We start from the raw sequence: 17,437 nt of genomic DNA on the forward strand, positions 1-17,437 counted from the left end.
AGGTTAAATCCGACTCCGACATCCGACTCCAACTCCGACTTCAATATCCGACCTCCGACTCCGACTCCGATCCGACCCGACTCCGAGTTTTTTTTTTCATTATTCAATATACTTTGAGATGTTGGGCTATTTGGGCCTTTACAACCCACAGGCCACACCCAATGCCACCATGACCCACACAATAATACACTATCTATTGGAGTCGGAGTCGGATAATCCGTTAAAGTCGGACATTTGTCGGAGTTGGATTTTTTTCTCGGATTTTTTGTAGGATCCGACTCTGACCCTCCTCCGACTCGGACTCGGATTATTTTGACGGACTCGAACTCGGAGCGGATATTTTAGCACGGATCGGGGCAGAGTAGGATCGGAGCTGGACTAGATTGCCATCCCTACCTGTCACTCTGTCAGTGCACTAGAATTTGGTAACCCTTCTCGGCTTCTTCTTCTTCCTGCGCCCAACCAAGCAAATGTTGAAGCTTGGGAGCTGCTCCTATGGCGTCCGAAGCCTCTGCTTCTTCCTGCGCCATCCATTTTTTTACTCAACTTCAACTTCTCTAACCAATCAAGGTAACCCTCCTTCTTCTTCTTCTTCTTCTTCATTCTGTACCTCATTAGCTAATTTCTTAGTTAATAATCTGGGTTTCTCCAATCAACAATCTCTCTCCTTTTCCGCCAAGTTCACTAAATTATGGAAAGCGAGAGATACTACTGAATTCCATTTCATTGAAAATGTTGATTCTGTTATTCAATTCTTTAAACAAATCGGGCTTCAGCAATCTCATATTCGAAAAATCATTATTTATGATCCCCGGGTTTTAGTTTCTAGGGTTCATGAAACCCTAAAACCCAAAATTGAGCTTCTTAATGACCTGGGTATGTCTGAGTCTGATGTAGTTCAAACTATTGTAAGAAATCCTCGGATATTGCGCCTAAGATTGGGTCCTGTAATTCATGCTCTTAAGAATGTTTTGGGTAGTGATGAGAATGTCGTTAGAATTCTCAAGAAATCAGGTCGGAACTTTCACTGCTATACTGACTATTTGATTCCCAATGTTGAGCTATTGCAAAAGTATTGTGGAATTTCTAGTGACACAATCCAGAAACACATTCTTCGACAGCCTAATTGTTTTATAGTGAAAACTGATTTGCTTCGAGATACCTTAATTAAGGTTGAACTTAAGTTAGGGATTCCTCCAGACTCTTCAATGTTCTTGTATGGCGTCAATTTGCTGAATGTTCGTAGTGAGAAGAATTTCAAGGATAAATGCAAAGTATTTATGAGTTTTGGATGGGCTCAATCTGATATTATGAAATTGATCCGGCGAAATCCTATGTGTTTCACTAGTTCAGAGGCCAGGATCAAGGAAAGACTAGGCTTTCTGATGAACCAAATGGGTTACAAGCCTGATTATTTAGCAACGCAGACTAAATTATTCATATGTAGCTTGGAGAAGAGATTATTGCCAAGACATCGAGTCTTACAGATTTTGAAGGAGAAAGGGCTTTTAAGGATGGATTATCATCTTTGTTCTGCTATTTCCTTGTCTGAGTCTGTGTTCTTGAAAAGGTTTGTTCTGCCATTTGAGGAAGTCCATGAAGTTTATGCTCAACTTACAGGTTCTACAGTGGAGACACTCAATGTAGGAAGATGCAAAAGCCAATCTTAAAGAGCTCTACAGGTTCGAATGCTGCTTGATGTTAGGCAGTGCATAAGGTATCAGGCAATGTTAACTTCGTTATTAATATTCTTGCAATATCATTTCCTTGTCCTGAGTGGCCTTCATACCTGTTGGGAATGAACCAGGAAAGGTTGTAAACCATTGTAATTGCAAAGGTTTGCAATGCCATATTTTAGTTGCTTTGCAATAAGTAGAAGTTTAATTTAATCTCCATATTTTTTTACTTCCTTCTTTCTTTTTAAGTTGACTGTTTCTTCTTTCATGTTTGCCAACGTACAATTTCAATGATTAATATCTCTAACTATCAACTAATAAATTTTTTTAAAAGTTGATATTATAAAGACAAACATTGAGATGGTTATAGCAAGACCCCACATAACTATAAATCACAAAGTTATTTTATGTAGAGTTTGTAAATGGTGTTAAAATTCAACACGTGTCAACTTTAAAAGAACAAAGGAAGTATTAGATGGCTTTCTTAGAGATTTTTTGTTCTTAAAGGTTTGGACTTAAGGAATTCTTTGTATTTGGTTTTTCCCATATGTATCCCCTTTATGCAAAACTTTTGAGATCATTACCTATGTAAATAGGTTCTATATTTTAACAGTAAATGATTACTATGTTCTATGGACTGTGATGGACATTTTTTGGTGGAAGTCAATTGGTGTTGATTTATAATTAAGACGAGCTACGTATCTCTCATTCACTGCTCTCTTTTCCCTTCTACTAGTATTATAACTTATAGCGAAAAACTTTGCACTAGTTACAGTGCTGTGATGTTACAAGAATGATTAGTTTTCTTCTTAATGCTTTTTTGCTATTCAAATGCAATTCAATTTTTGAAAGTAAGGTTAGCAAATCTTGAAACTGCAGAGAAAGGCAATAATCAACTTTCAAAGCCTAGACCGCTTCTGTTCTTTTTTCTAGTGGCAACACCTTTGGCTTCTTGCTAATATTGAAACTCTGTGAGCAGAATTAATTTAGTAGTTTTGACAATTGGATAACATGGAAGGCTGCAGTACGGTGTCTTCTTGTGCATAATGATCTTGTGACCAATTCTGTTTTATTTCCTATCTATGTCTTAGAGTTTCTGGTAGCACCGTAGCAGCACCTCAATCATTATTAGTAGGCATTTGAAGACTTAAAAACAATGTTGGTACCACATAGATGCTATATAGTTCTTTTGATTGCAGAATTTATCTTGGGATTTGTATTAGTCCCAAGTAACTATTGTGTAAATAGATTCTCTTATGATTGTGAAGGAGGTATGCCTTATGATTTCGACTATGGCTTGCTGTCGAATTGGTGGAATATGCTGCCTTAATGGCTATCCCGGCCAGATAAAGATGACGGAATCAGTTCATTGACAGGTTGATAAGATGGATCATAACTCTGTTTCTCCTGTTTTTGCTGATTCGAAAATTGTTGTGGTAATATGAGTGTAGATGTTCACTTGTATAAAATTTCTGAGAACACTGGATAAGATAATTTAGCTAAAGTTGAGGTTGAAGATATTGATAAGGAAGTAAATTCTACTGTTATCTGCTACTTCCTTGAGGCTAATCCTCTAAATGTGTTTGAAAATTACTTTTAAATGCATATGGGTAGATGGGGAGTTGCAATCATTTACTTGTGTCTTGTAACTCTTGTTGGCATAATCATTTACTTGGTTGCAAAAGGACAATGGTTCAAGGATTGGTAGGTAAAGTAAGGAAATTGACCCAAGATGGGGAGTTGCAATCCTGGCAACTTTCTTCTTTCAAGAGAGAATTAATATTTTATTTATGAATTAAATCTTCAATATATGTCTCCATGGTGAAATGTTGTGGTCAATTATATGTTATTGATGAAGATTATAGTTAAAAAGGCTGGTTTTTTAGATGATAAACATGATTTTTGTTGTTCAATTATTATGTGTGGCATTGAGTTTTATGCTAGCCTTGCTTCTGTTTATCAATTGGCTGAAATGCATGCTAAGCTTAATTATGCTTCTAATCAAGAAGATCCTTTCTAAGGCTGCTTTTTGAGAAAATTAAGGTATCAATTTTGTTAGTTTTGATATTAGCCATTTAGGAGAGTAAATTATTCGAAATGATGCTATGTTGGTGTGGAAAAGAGAAGAGATTCATTTGAATTTAAATCTATTTAGAAATTAATAATGCCGAAATAATTTCTAGGATCACGAATGTTGATAGAAGTATTTTTTAATTGGTGTAATATTTTAGACATTTTTATTTAATTTATTTATTATTTTTTATTCTTATTTAACCTGAAGCTTTCCATATTCCCCTAATTATTTTTTGTTGCTTAGCTTAATTTTGTGAAATTGATGGATTTGGGGTTTCTCTATTGTATTAGATTGTTGTTTAACCTGAAGCTTTCTGTTTTCCCTATGATTCCTCTAATAATTAACCTGAAGCTTTCTGTTTTTCCCATAAGATTTAAGTGGGAGATTAAAGTAGGAATGTGACAAAGAAGTATCTGTTTGGGAATGCAACACATTCTGGAAAAGAGGTAAGGTGTGATTCATGTGCTTGATAGGATCGTTATACGTGTTTGTGCTGTCTAAAGATGTGCTCAATGTGCTCGATATGTTCCTTTTGGTTGTCTAGAGTACGTGTTTGTTTGCTTTCCCTTTCAGTTTCTGAAAGAAGTAGTAATAGTTATAATCTATACCCATGCTAACTTAAATTCCAAGTGGTTATTTTAATATGGATTTTAAATGTTGCATTCAGCTAAAGCTTTCATATGAATGACATGATTAAGGTTAATTTTCTCTTATTGGTGGCAGCGCCAATTGGGTTGCATCATCAAGATATAAAAGTGTATTACAAAGATGAGGAAAGAGATTGGAAGGAATTTTTTGGATATTGTTAGGGTGAAAGATAAATCGAAAGTCGTACTGTTGGAGGATTCTCTTAGACAGGAAAAAAAGCACATTGAAATGAGGTAGAATGCCAAGATGGAGAAAGCAGCCAAGTCTATGTCAAAGATCAGTTTGCATGCAGACGGACTTGGTGTTCAAATTATTATATTAATTTTTGTGTTTTATTACTTGAACTCATTTGAAGTTGAGAGATTAGGAAGTATGATTGTCTGACAATTAGGGAGTTATTATGTTTGAATCAGGAGTGTTATAGAAGATGTTTGTATGACCTCTAAAATGAGGTAATTGGTGAATTGTATATGTGTTTTTAATTTGAAGCTGTAATTGACTGGTATCAGCTCTTGAATCAGTAATCTTGAAATGGGAAAGAGTAGCAGAGAATGATGTTGTAAACTAATTTTTGTGTTTAATTACTTGAAATCATTTAAAGTTGAGAGATTAGGAAATATGATTGTCCGACAATTAGCTGAATTTTGAGAGTTATTATGTTTGAATCTGAAAGTGTTATGGACAATGTTTGTATGACCTCTAAATGAAGGGAATTGGTGAATTATGTTTCAATTTTGATAATTGACTGGTATCAGCTCTTGAATTAGTAATCTTGAAAGAGGAGAGAGTAGCAGAGAAGGAAATTGTAAATGTATTATTGAATCGCCTCCTAAATTCTTCCAAATAAGCGAATCCTCTATTTTTTTTGGTGTTCCACCCGGTTCATCTTTTGGCCTAATTCGGATTTGGAGATCAGTTTTGGGTATTTAGGCTCCAGTCCCCTCTCAATTGTTGTTGCGAGGATCGAATAGGGCCTACCAAATAAGCGAATCCTCTATAACACTTCATAGAGTTCATACCACAAAATTAACTCTGATGAAATTCCATTGTTTCCGAGGAAGCTCGTAAATTCAAAGCCCCAATTTCAGCCCCAATTCGATTTGAATTCAAAGCCCCAATTTCAACCCCAATTCGATTTGATTCCATGAACCCTAATTCCCAAATCTACCTATTTACCCCAATTGTAGTGAAATTTGGTAGAATTTGGTGAAGAAAATGTGATTTGAAGTTAGTAGACCGTTTTCAAAGAGAAAATCGAGGAAAAAAAATCAGTCAAACGGGTCAAAATAAGCGTTTGGTGGGGCCCACAGACGAAAAATCCACTAGATTTTTGAAATGGTTGGTAATATGATCATTTATTAATTTAAGAGATGATAATTTTAAATAAAAAATTAAACGCGTGATTAGTTCGAAAACAATTACATTTTTGGGTGATACGAGTAATTTAAAAATTAACATATATTTACACCTATAACAGTCCATTAGATAAATTTCCCTTCTCCAATTTTTTTTATTTTTTTTATTTATTTTTTTTTTTTTATAACTTCTTCCACATCTCCTAGACTCCTACAGGCTACAATGTTTTTTTTTTTTTTTTTTTTTCCTTTCTAAATATACAATATACATACTTCGTATATACCATATACACTTTACTCAAAAAAAACAACACACCCTTTGAGGCTGTCCAACCAAAAGATTTCCCAATGTTGAAGCTTGGGAGCTGCTCCAATGGCGTCCGAAGCCTCTGCTTCTTCCTGCGCCATCCATTGTTTTATTCAACTTCAACTTCTCTAACCAATCAAGGTAACCCTCCTTCTTCTTCTTCTTCTTCTTCTTCTTCATTAGCTAAATTCTTAGTTGATAATCTGTGTTTCTCCAATCAACAATCTCTCTCCATTTCCGCTAAGTTCACTAAATCATGGAAAGCGGGAGATACTACTGAATTCGATTTCTTTGAAAATGCTGATTCCTTTATTCAATTCTTCAAACAACTTGGGTTTCAACAATCTCATATTCAGAAAATCGTTAGATATGAACCCCGGATTTTAGTTTCTAGGGTTCATGAAACCCTTAAACCCAAAATTCAGCTTCTTAATGACCTGGGTATGTCTGACTCTGATATAGTTCAAACTATTGTTAAAAATCCTATGATATTACGCTACCGTTTGGGTCCTGCAATTTATGCTCTGAAGACTGTTTTGGGTAGTGATGACAATGTTGTCACATTTCTCAAGCAATCAGGTTGGTTCAACTTTCATCGCGTTGCTAATTATTTGATTCCCAATGTTGAACTATTGCAAAAGTATTGTGGAATTTCTACTGACACAATCCAGAAACACATTCTTCGGCAGCCTTATACTTTTATAGTGAAAACTGATTTGCTTCGAGATACCTTAATTAAGGTTGAACTTAAGTTAGGGATTCCCCGAGACTCTTCAATGTTCTTGTATGGTGTCACTATTCTGCTTTGCTTTGGTGAGAAGAATATCAAGGATAAATGCCAAGTGTTTAAAAGTTTTGGATGGACTCAATCTGATATCATGAAATTGATCAGGCTAAATCCTTTGTGTTTCACTAGTTCAGAGGCAGGGATCAGGGAAAGACTTGGCTATCTGATGGACCAAATGGGTTACAAGCCCGATTATTTAGCAATGCAGACTACTTTATTCACTTATAGCATGAAGAAGAGATTATTGCCAAGATATCGAGTCTTACAGATTTTGAAGGAGAAAGGGCTTTTAAGGATGGATTATCGTTTTTCTACCATTATTGTCTATTCTGAGTTTGTGTTCTTGAAAAGGTTTGTTCTGCCATTTGAGGAAGTCCATGAAGTTTATGCTCAAATGACAGGTTCTACGGTGGGGTCACTCAATGTAGGAGGTATCAGCCAATCTTAAAAGTGTCACCAAATTCTAATGCTGCTTGATATTAGTCAGTGCATAAGGTATCAGGCAATGTAAATATTGTTATTTTCATCATAACAATTTTCAATATTCTCGAACTTAAATGCCCCTTTGAAATGAACCAGAAAAGATTGTAGCACTTGTAGGTAAATGTGATTGGGAAGGTTTCATTGCAATGCCATTACATTGTTGCTTTGCAATAGAGGTTAAGTTTAATGGTTAAAACAGGGGATTTAGTGATTTTTTCCATTAGGTTTGGACTTGAACTCATTGTATGTAGTATTTGGTTTTTCCCATTGGTAAATCCTTTAAGCAAATCTTTTGAGATCGTGACCTATGCATATCGGTTCTAACTTTGTGATTTGATGTTAATGTTGAAGATTTGAGGTAATACATGGTCTTTAAAGTAGTTGTAAAAGTTATGGTAAATTGGTAATTGCTAAGTCTGGTATTTTGATGAATCTATACAAATGCCGGAATGTGTGGTAAAACTTTAACAGTTTTTATTTTTATTTTATTTTAAGAAAAAGGGGGGAGGGGAGTTAAATTTGAGATACGTCTTGATTCTTGATCATGTTGGTGATGTATTGTTGGGGGATAGAAATTTAAAATTGTTTGCTTAGATGTATGCTTTTATAGTACTATTGTTAAGCAAAACAATGATGTCAGGTCAGCAATCCTCATATTTTCTGCTTAATGACTATCATAACAATGTCAGCTCATGACTTTTACAGTTCCTATCTGCAAAATTTCTATAATAAGCTTGGGAGCAGAAGCGTGTTTGCTTGTAGACTGAATTTTAATCGGCTAAGCGCACCAACTTAAGTATCTGTTTACAAAGGTGGCCTGCCTGTTTGCCTCACTCTTAAAGATGGGATTGGTGCTGCAGCTGTTCTGATTTTCATCACAGTCACAAAGGCTCATAATCTCGATTGTGTGATGTTTTCTTTTTCTGAGCCGAAGCAATTCCTGCATCTGAAGTCTCTATTGACGCATAGTTGAAGTGGATGACTTGAAAAGTTTTTATTTGTTTTGAGCCAGAGGTGAGTTTAATGTCGAATTCACATGTTATGGATCCTGGGTTGATTTAACGAGAATTAAGTAACATTAACTCAACTCATGTTGGTGTTAGGAGTAAAAGCAAGCTTTGTATTGGTAATCTCCACTGGTGCATATCAGGGTAGCTCTCCGTCTCTCCGAAAGCTTGTTAGTAATACTATGAAAGTGTGAAGCTAGTGATAAGACGAATAAGAGAAGCTTTTGCTCTTTATTTTTCTTTACCATTTCTGGGAATTGGGACCTCTGTGTTTCCATCTCGTGGTTGTTAACTCTATTCAACCTATTTCTTGGCTTAAGGTTTACACAATTACACAGATACATTCGGTTAATGCCAAATTTCGCCAAAGGGCGTCCTAAGGCTGGGACGTACGACGGCTAGAGTAATAGACTCTAAAAAACGTAAATTAAAGCGATAAAAGACAAGGTATTTGATGACGCAGAAAACCCAAATGCGGGAAAAACTGTGGGTGGGTGCAAGACCACCGATTCACTATGGAAAATGGATGATTACAATACTGTGAGAGCTTTAGAGTTTTAAGTGCTAAGTAGTACGAGTGAGTTGATGCTAATTGATACAAATATTCTACTATTTATACTCTAACATGCTAGGTTAACTAGGCTGGGAAGATAGCCGTTGAGGATGCTTCAAACGTCTCCCATGATAATAGGGGACTGTTGCTTGACTTGGTCTCGTAATTATCTTTTTGCTGCCTTTGAATTATCTGGGGAAAGATCCCACAAGAATAGGGGAAACAAACTGCTGGAGCGGAATATCCTTCAAGACTTAGTCAAACCGAGATTTCAGGAATACACGTCATGCTCGCTGTTACATCGTCCCTTTGGTCATACGGGTCGTGCGATGAGACGAGCTAGAAAATTAACCATAACACATTCCATAAGTACACGAGATTTGAAGAGGCAATAGTAAAAAGAATCCTTTTATAAAAAAGTTTGAATGCAGTAATGGCATAAGTATAGGCCCATTATACATGATATAGTCCATACCAAAATTCTTTTGTTTTTGTTTCTGATTATATTGTTATTATTAATAAACTGTTATTGTTGATTTTATATCGTTATTTTTTATTTTTTACTGTTATTATTCCAACGAGAATTCCAATGGAGGAAGAGGGAAAGAAGAAAGAGAGAATATTTTGTATTTGAATGTTATTGTTGTTTTTATACTGTTATAGTTTACTTTATATTGTTTTCGCTCCTTAGTATGGTTCATACCTAGTAGCGGTCCATCACGCATCACAATAATGTAAGCATGGGAATTATATAAATGAGAGAGAGAGAGAGGAGGGGATTCATTACCTTTGTTGGGTAAATTGCAACTAACATCAAATTCAAAATAAGAAATAACACCTATGATTAGAGATGTGTTTTAATGCGATTCATAGGTGGACTATAATCGAGTTAAAAATGCAACAACATGCATTACCTTAACACATGTCTCAAAAGGCAAAGATGATGTGGCATTATAAGTTATGACCTTGGAGATTTCCAACAATGTAGAACCAAATCTGGTCATTGAGAAGGTTAAGCCTATGCTATTGGACTCAATGATCAACTTTTTTCTTGCTCCTTATTGTAGTTATGAAGTATTGGAGGCTCTTTCTCAAATGCACACGATGAGCCCTAAGCTCGGATGATATGTGTGCTCATTTATATTAAAAATTAGTGTGTTTCCCGGGCGATGCCCTGGATTATTAGTTTGTGTATTTCCTTAATTTAATAATCATGTGCAACTATTTGTACATAGTATGTAGTTCAAGCATTGTCTCGGTTGTCGCTTTTTTTTTTTTTTATATACCTCATATATGTATTTATATTCAAGTCTTGCGGAAAAAAAAATAAATCATATTATCTCTAATTTACTTAATAAATTAATGAATGAAATATGTAATATTATATAAAATTTAAATATTAATTAAAGTTGGTTGAGATGGTAAATGTATTACCTTTATATATCGGAGGTTCTAAGTTTACTGGCAAGCTTAGGTGGCGCATATACATTGAATAGTGATGTGGTATTGTGACATGGCGTATATATATGATTGATAAAGTTCTTAATATTCTGAATAATGGTGGTGAAACTTATTCCTTCAAGTTGACTTAAGTTTCTTTATTCCCAATAAATAGAATATGTATGAGTCTCTTGTTGATTTTAGGCCAATTAGTCTCAATAATGTCCTCTACAAAATTGTGTCAGAAATTCTTGCAACTAGGTGTTCGGGTCCTTAACATCCTAACCACATGTCTCAAAAGGCAAAAATATGGCCTTATAACCTTGAAGGTTTGCTATGATATGTACCCCATTCGTTCCTTTATTTTTGCCCCATTGCTATTTTTGGGTCAAACATTAAAAACTTTTACCATAAATATCTGTTAATGTATAAGTGATAATATAATCATGTGATTCTTGTTTGTGTCATTGTATAGTTTATTGATATTACGTTTTTCTAATTTTTACACACACATTATAAGACGCGTCTTGAAGACCGTGAAAAGTCAAATGGGGCAAAAAATTATGGACAGAGGGAGTATTAATTTTCTATTTCTAGGCTAAACTATATTGAGCTACTCGTTGGGTAATGATGCATTATGCTAAATTTTGTTTGAGCTTTGGGTGTTTGTAGTCGGCAAACTTTTGTGTTTGAATTTGTACTTAGGGCCTGTTCATATTTACTTAATTTCAATTAAGTTCAGTTAAGTTCAGCTCCAATCAGTTCAGTTCAGTTCAGTTCAATTCAGCTCCAATCAGTTCAGTTCAGTTCAGCTCCTAATTTCCCTCTCTCATAAAATATTCATTTCAGCTCAGTTCAGTTCAGTTCAGCTCCAATCAGTTCAGTTCAGTTCAGTTCAACTCCAATCAGTTCAGTTCAGCTCGATCAGTTTAGTAAATGTGAACAGACCCTTAGTTATTAGAAAAATTTGTTAATTACTACAAAAAAGTTGTTTTGTTAATTAGGCCCCGTTCAGTTCACCTTATTTTTGCTGAACTGAAATTATTTTTACTAAATTGATAATAATTTTACTGAACTGAAATTATATTTGTTGAACTGAAATTATTTTTACTGACTTTCTATTATATTTTCCTTTAAGTTTACTGATTTTCACTGAACTGAAATTATATTTACTAAACTGATATTATTTTTGCTGAATTGAACTTATATTGACTGAACTGAAATTAGTTTTATTGAACTGAAATTATTTTTACTGAATATTATTTTTTTAAGGTGAAGTGAATATGGCCTTTCTATTCTTAAGAATAATTGTTCTATTTTAAAAGTAAACTAAATTTTGGGCCCGGGCGATGCCCCGGATTATTACATGAAACTAATTGATCATTAATATACATTGTAATTTATGATTTAATTTTCTTTAAATGAATAAGTGTTTTTAAAAAAATAATTAAACCATGTGGATTATACTGCTATATATATTTATTTTTCATATTTATAACATGTTTGATAATTAGCTTAGATGGCTAAATAGACAATTTTGTTGTAAGTGGTTTGGGGTTCGAATCCTCTTATCTACATATTTTTTTTTATATTTAGTGATGATGTGTCATGTTGTGATCGATGTTGGATAGGTGACGTGGCGTCATTAAGTGCTTGTGAGTTGACGTGGCGTCATGAATTGTTAGTGAAGTGACGTGGCGTAAATTGGAAGAGCCTACGTGGCGCATGAACGTTTTTATAAACGCCTTTTAATATATTAGTATAGATTAGTATAGATTAGTATAGATTAGTATAGATTATATTGTCTATGATTACCCGTTTTAGGCCTTGTTTACTTCGCCTTAAATAATATCGAAAATAAGGCCATATTTAGTTCAGTTCACCTTATTTTTACTGAACTAAAATTATTTTAGCTAAACTCAGTTATTTTGACTAAACATAAATTAATTTTACTGAACTGAAATTATTTTTGCCGATCTGAATTTTTTTTTACTAATTTTAAGGTATATATCTTATATAAACTTGTTGATTTTTTTGAACTGAAATATTTTTACTAAATATTACTGTATTTTCTTAATGTAAAGTGAACAAGCTTTACTTTTAGTTAGTAATCATACAAATTACAGTCTTTCAAAAAAAAAAAAATCAAGCGGAGTACAAATTACAGTATTATGCCCCGTTTACTTCACGTTAATTTTGCTAAACTGAAATTATTTTTACTGAAACAAAATTATATTTGCTGAACTTAAATTATTTTTACTGAACTTAAATTAATTTTGCTGAACAGAAATTATTTTTGTTGAACTGAAATTATTTTTACTGATTTTGTATTATAATTTTTCTTTAAGATACAGAGTAACTGAATTTTACTAAACTAAACTTATTTTTCCTGAAGTGAAATTAATTTTAATTAATATTATTTTTTTTTTAAGTGCAATGGTATATTTGCCTATTTGGTGAAGAAAATCAGTAAATCACTACGGAGTAAAATTTGAGAGGCTGCCCAAGCAAAAGATGTGCCAATGTTGAAGCTTGGGAGCTGCTATTATGGCGTCCGAAGCCTCTACTTGCGCCTTCCATTGTTGTACTCAACATCCACTTCTCTAACCAACCAAGGTAACCCTCCTTCTTCTTGTTCTTGTTCTTCTTCATTAGCTAATTTCTTAGTTGATAACCTGGGTTTCTCCAATCAACGATCTCTCACCCTTTCCTCTAAGCTCAATAAATTATGGAAAGCGGGAGAGACGAACAAGTCTAATGATTTCAATTTCTTTGAAAAAGCTGATTCTGTTGTTCAATTCTTCAAACAACTTGGGTTTCAGCAATCTCATATTCAGAAAATCATTATTTGTGATCCAAGGTTTTTTGTTTCTAGGGTTCATGAAACCCTTAAACCTAAAATTCAGCTTCTTAAGGACCTGGGTATGTCTGAGTCTGATTTAGTTCAAACTATTGTTACAAATCCTAAGATATTACGCCACCGTTTGGGTCCAGCAATTCATGCTCTTAAGACTGTTTTGGGTAATGATGACAATGTTGTTAAACTTCTCAAGCGATCAAATTGGATCAACTTTAATTGGGCTGCTAATTATTTGATTCCCAATGTTGAGCTATTGCAAAAGTATTGTGGCATTTCTACTGACACAATCCAGAAACACATTCTTCGACAGCCTAATTCTTTTATAGTGAAAACTGATTTGCTTCGAGATACCTTAATTAAGGTTGAACTTAAGTTAGGGATTCCCCGAGACTCTTCAATGTTCTTGTATGGTGTCACTATTCTGCTTTGCTTTGGTGAGAAGAATATCAAGGATAAATGCCAAGTGTTTAAAAGTTTTGGATGGACTCAATCTGATATCATGAAATTGATCAGGCTAAATCCTTTGTGTTTCACTAGTTCAGAGGCAGGGATCAGGGAAAGACTTGGCTATCTGATGGACCAAATGGGTTACAAGCCCGATTATTTAGCAATGCAGACTACTTTATTCACTTATAGCATGAAGAAGAGATTATTGCCAAGATATCGAGTCTTACAGATTTTGAAGGAGAAAGGGCTTTTAAGGATGGATTATCATCTTTGTTCTGCTATTTCCTTGTCTGAGTCTGTGTTCTTGAAAAGGTTTGTTCTGCCATTTGAGGAAGTCCATGAAGTTTATGCTCAACTTACAGGTTCTACAGTGGAGACACTCAATGTAGGAAGATGCAAAAGCCAATCTTAAAGAGCTCTACAGGTTCGAATGCTGCTTGATGTTAGTCAGTGCATAAGGTATCAGGGCAATGTTAACTTCGTTATTAATATTTCTTGCAAAATCATTTCCTTGTCCTGAGTGGCCTTCATACCTGTTGGGAACATTGTAATTGTGAAGGTTTGCAATGCCATATGCTTTGCAATGAGTAGAAGTTAACTTTAATCTCCATTTTTATACTACCTTCTTTCTTTTTAAGTTGATTGTTTCTTCTTTCACGTTTGCCAACGTACAATTTCAATGATTAATATCTCTAACTATCAACTAATAATTTTTTTCAAAAGTTGATATTATAAAGACAAACATTGATATGGTTATAACAAGACCCCACATAACTATAAATCACAAAGTTAGTTTAAGTAGAGTTTGTAAATGGTGTTAAAATTCAGCACGTGACAACTGTAAAAGAACAAAGGAAGTATTGAATGGCTTTCGTAGAGATTTTTGTTCTTAAAGGTTTGGACTTTAGTAATTCTTTGTATTTGGTTTTTCCCATATGTATCCCCTTTATGCAAAACCTTTGAGATCATTACCTATGTAAATAGGTTCTATATTTTAACAGTAAATGATTACTGTGTTCTATGGACTGTGATGGAGTGATGTACATTTCTTGGTGGAAGTTGGTGTCGATTTATAATTAAGATTAGGTACGTATCTTGCATTCACTTCTCTCTTTTCCCTACTACTAGTAATAACTTATAGCGAAAAACTTTGCACTAGTTACAGTGCTGTGATGTTACAAGATAGAGTAGTTTTCATCTTTATGCTTTTGTGCTATTCAAATGCAATTCAATTTTTGAAAGTCAGGTTAGCAAATCTTGAAACTGCAGACAATGGCAATAGTCAACTTGCAAAGCCTAGACTGCTTTTGTTCTTTTTTCTAGTGGCAACACCTTTGGCAACCTGCTAATATTGAAACTCTTTGTAGTAGCAGAACTAATTTAGTAGTTTTGAGAAATGGAAAACATGGAAGGCTGCAGTACGGTGTTTTCTTGTGCATAATGATTTTTTGATTAATTCTGTTTTATTTCCTTATCTATGTCTTAGAGTTTCTGGTTGCACTGTGGCAGGACCTCAGTCATTATAAGTAGGCTTTTGAAGGCTTAAAATCAATGTTGGTCCTTGGTACCGTATAGATACTATATACTTCTATTGATTGCAGAGTTTATCTTGGGATTGTTATTTGTCCCAAGTGACTATTGTGCAAATTGATTCTCTTGTGATTGTGAGGGAGCTATGACATATGATTTTGACTTTGGCTTGCTGTTGAATTGGTGGAATATTCTGCCTTAATGGATATCCCAGCCACATAGAGATGATGGAATCAGTTCATTGACAGGTTGAGAAGATGGATCATAATATGGGTAACGACTCTGTTTCTCCTGTTTTTGCTAATTTGAAATTTGTTGTGGTAATATAAATTTAGATGTTAATTTGCATAAAATTTCTGAAAACACAGGATACGATAATTTAGCTTAAGTTGAGGTTGAAGATATTGAAATCGAAGTAAATTATGCTATTATTTGCTACTTCCTTGAGGCTAATCTTCTAAATGTGTTTGAAAATTATGTTAAATGCATATGGGGTAGATTGGGAGTTGCAATCCTGGCAACTTTCTTCTTCAAGGGAGAATTCATTTTTTCATGAATAAAATCTTTGATATTATCATTAAATCATATAACTGTCTCCATGGGACTTGGTGTTTTTTTTTTTTTTTTTTTTTTTTTTTAAAAAAAAAAAATTTTATATAAAAAAAAAGTTGTAAAATGCTAGACTCTTGACGTCAATAACATTGATGTCTGTTTGCGTATAGTTTGCAGTGTGGCTTGCAGGCCGCCTACCTACTCTCGATTTAATTAGATATTGCTACTGCCTTATAGCTGTGTATTAAGTAGGAATTGCCTAAGCAGACTTGTGTAACTTGCAGTCAAGTAGTGGTCTATCAGTAGAAGCAAGTTAAAGGCATGAAATGCTCCATGATAGGATACTCAGCTAATACACTTTTGCTGTTGTGGACACGGAAGTTGTTTAACCCACAAAAAATTAGAACATAATGGTCTCAAAACAACTTACTCAGGTAAAAGATTCCTTTATTGCTTGATATATAGAAGATTAATGGGAAGAGGTATGTGATGCTAGTATGCTACCAAGGTCACTCGTGATGATGTGGTTGTGGTTCCTTTGATTCTTACAGTAAGTTGAATGGTAAGCATGTTGAGGAGAGGCCGCCGACTCCTTCCACTCAAGCATGGATAATTTTGTGTATGAAATGTTGGAGACTCAAATGGATTTCACAAGCAACTCGGGTGAGAAATTGTCTTAAGCTATTGATCCTCATAAGTTGTAACAAATATGAAGGCTTAGAACGCTTTAGACTTTATCTTATTTTGTGTAATGGATGATATATTGCTTCTCCACACGGAATAATCGAATTTTGTTCATATAGCGGATCCAACTAATGAGATTAAGGCTTTGATTGATAGATTGATTGATGATATATTACTTCTAATTTGGCTAAATGTGATGGTAGAATTTTCTCATGTGCGGTTCCTTTACTTATCTCTATGGATGTGACTTGGTACTAGTTTTTTAATGCAATTGATTTGTAGTAGCTTTAATACTGTGCAAGGTTGGTTTTAATAAACTTAGATTTTTGCCGTCTATGGTGCAAATCATAGAACTACACTTCAATATACCCCTGATAATATGATATACCAACTACAAGTATAAGTTAAATCCATTAGAATATGGTTTCTACTTGTTAATCTGCATGTTTATAAATAAATGCCTCAATTTGACTTTACTACTTTTTTGACTAAATATAAATTCATTAATATACCTTGTTAATCTGCATGTTTAAATTATTTGGTGTTAAATCAATCAAATACTACTAATAAAATTACTCACGTAAAGGAACAATCAAGAATTTCTTCCAAAAAAAATAAAAATAAAAAAAAGAAGGAACAATCAAGAATTTTCATATAATACTGTGCAAGGTTGGTTTTAATAAATTAATATTTTTGCTGTCTATGGTCTCAACACTTTTCGCTACCAGGCTCCGAACCCTAAAAAATTCCTTAAAAACTATGGATTATACCGCCTTCAATTTTGTAATTTTTTGATCTTTTTTCGCCCGAAAATTAAAATTACCAGGATATTTACCATTGTCCCAAATACCCTCCAAGAGTCCAATTGGGTTGGTGGAACCATCCAATAAGCCATTAAACGGTCATTTTACCATTTCTTAACTTGAAGTGATTTCGTAAAATCAAGCCTACCACGGACGTTTATGACAACATATAATGATCATATGTGGTTTCAAACGGAATTATATGACCCCAAGCTGAATCCCTTAGGATCT

General features: G+C 34.1%; 3 protein-coding genes across 3 annotated transcripts; all 3 read left to right on the forward strand.

The window, feature by feature from the left end:
- Nucleotides 1-411: 411 nt before the first annotated feature.
- On the forward strand, nucleotides 412-4,960 carry LOC145617354 (uncharacterized). Its single transcript, XM_081672046.1, has 2 exons — nucleotides 412-1,717; nucleotides 4,474-4,960. The coding sequence occupies exon 1, from the start codon at nucleotides 471-473 to the stop codon at nucleotides 1,668-1,670; it is 1,200 nt and encodes a 399-aa protein (XP_081528172.1). The 5' UTR covers nucleotides 412-470; the 3' UTR covers nucleotides 1,671-1,717; nucleotides 4,474-4,960.
- A 1,141-nt stretch (nucleotides 4,961-6,101) lies between these two features.
- On the forward strand, nucleotides 6,102-7,295 carry LOC145617155 (transcription termination factor MTEF18, mitochondrial-like). The gene has a single exon (XM_081671838.1). It carries the CDS (start codon nucleotides 6,102-6,104, stop codon nucleotides 7,293-7,295), a length of 1,194 nt encoding a protein of 397 aa, XP_081527964.1.
- A 5,557-nt stretch (nucleotides 7,296-12,852) lies between these two features.
- LOC145617156 (uncharacterized) lies at nucleotides 12,853-16,524 on the forward strand. Its single transcript, XM_081671839.1, has 2 exons — nucleotides 12,853-15,440; nucleotides 16,004-16,524. The coding sequence occupies exon 1, from the start codon at nucleotides 12,853-12,855 to the stop codon at nucleotides 14,047-14,049; it is 1,197 nt and encodes a 398-aa protein (XP_081527965.1). The 3' UTR covers nucleotides 14,050-15,440; nucleotides 16,004-16,524.
- The last annotated feature ends 913 nt before the right edge of the window (nucleotides 16,525-17,437 follow it).

This window comes from Chenopodium album, chromosome 26, assembly GCF_948465745.1.
Source record: "Chenopodium album chromosome 26, dcCheAlbu1.1, whole genome shotgun sequence".
NCBI classification, from domain to species: domain Eukaryota; kingdom Viridiplantae; phylum Streptophyta; class Magnoliopsida; order Caryophyllales; family Amaranthaceae; genus Chenopodium; species Chenopodium album.

Coding starts and splice junctions, on each gene's coding strand:
- LOC145617156 (XM_081671839.1), top strand. CDS start 12,853: ATGTTGAAGCTTGGGAGCTGCTATTATGGCGTCCGAAGCCTCTACTTG.
- LOC145617155 (XM_081671838.1), top strand. CDS start 6,102: ATGTTGAAGCTTGGGAGCTGCTCCAATGGCGTCCGAAGCCTCTGCTTC.
- LOC145617354 (XM_081672046.1), top strand. CDS start 471: ATGTTGAAGCTTGGGAGCTGCTCCTATGGCGTCCGAAGCCTCTGCTTC.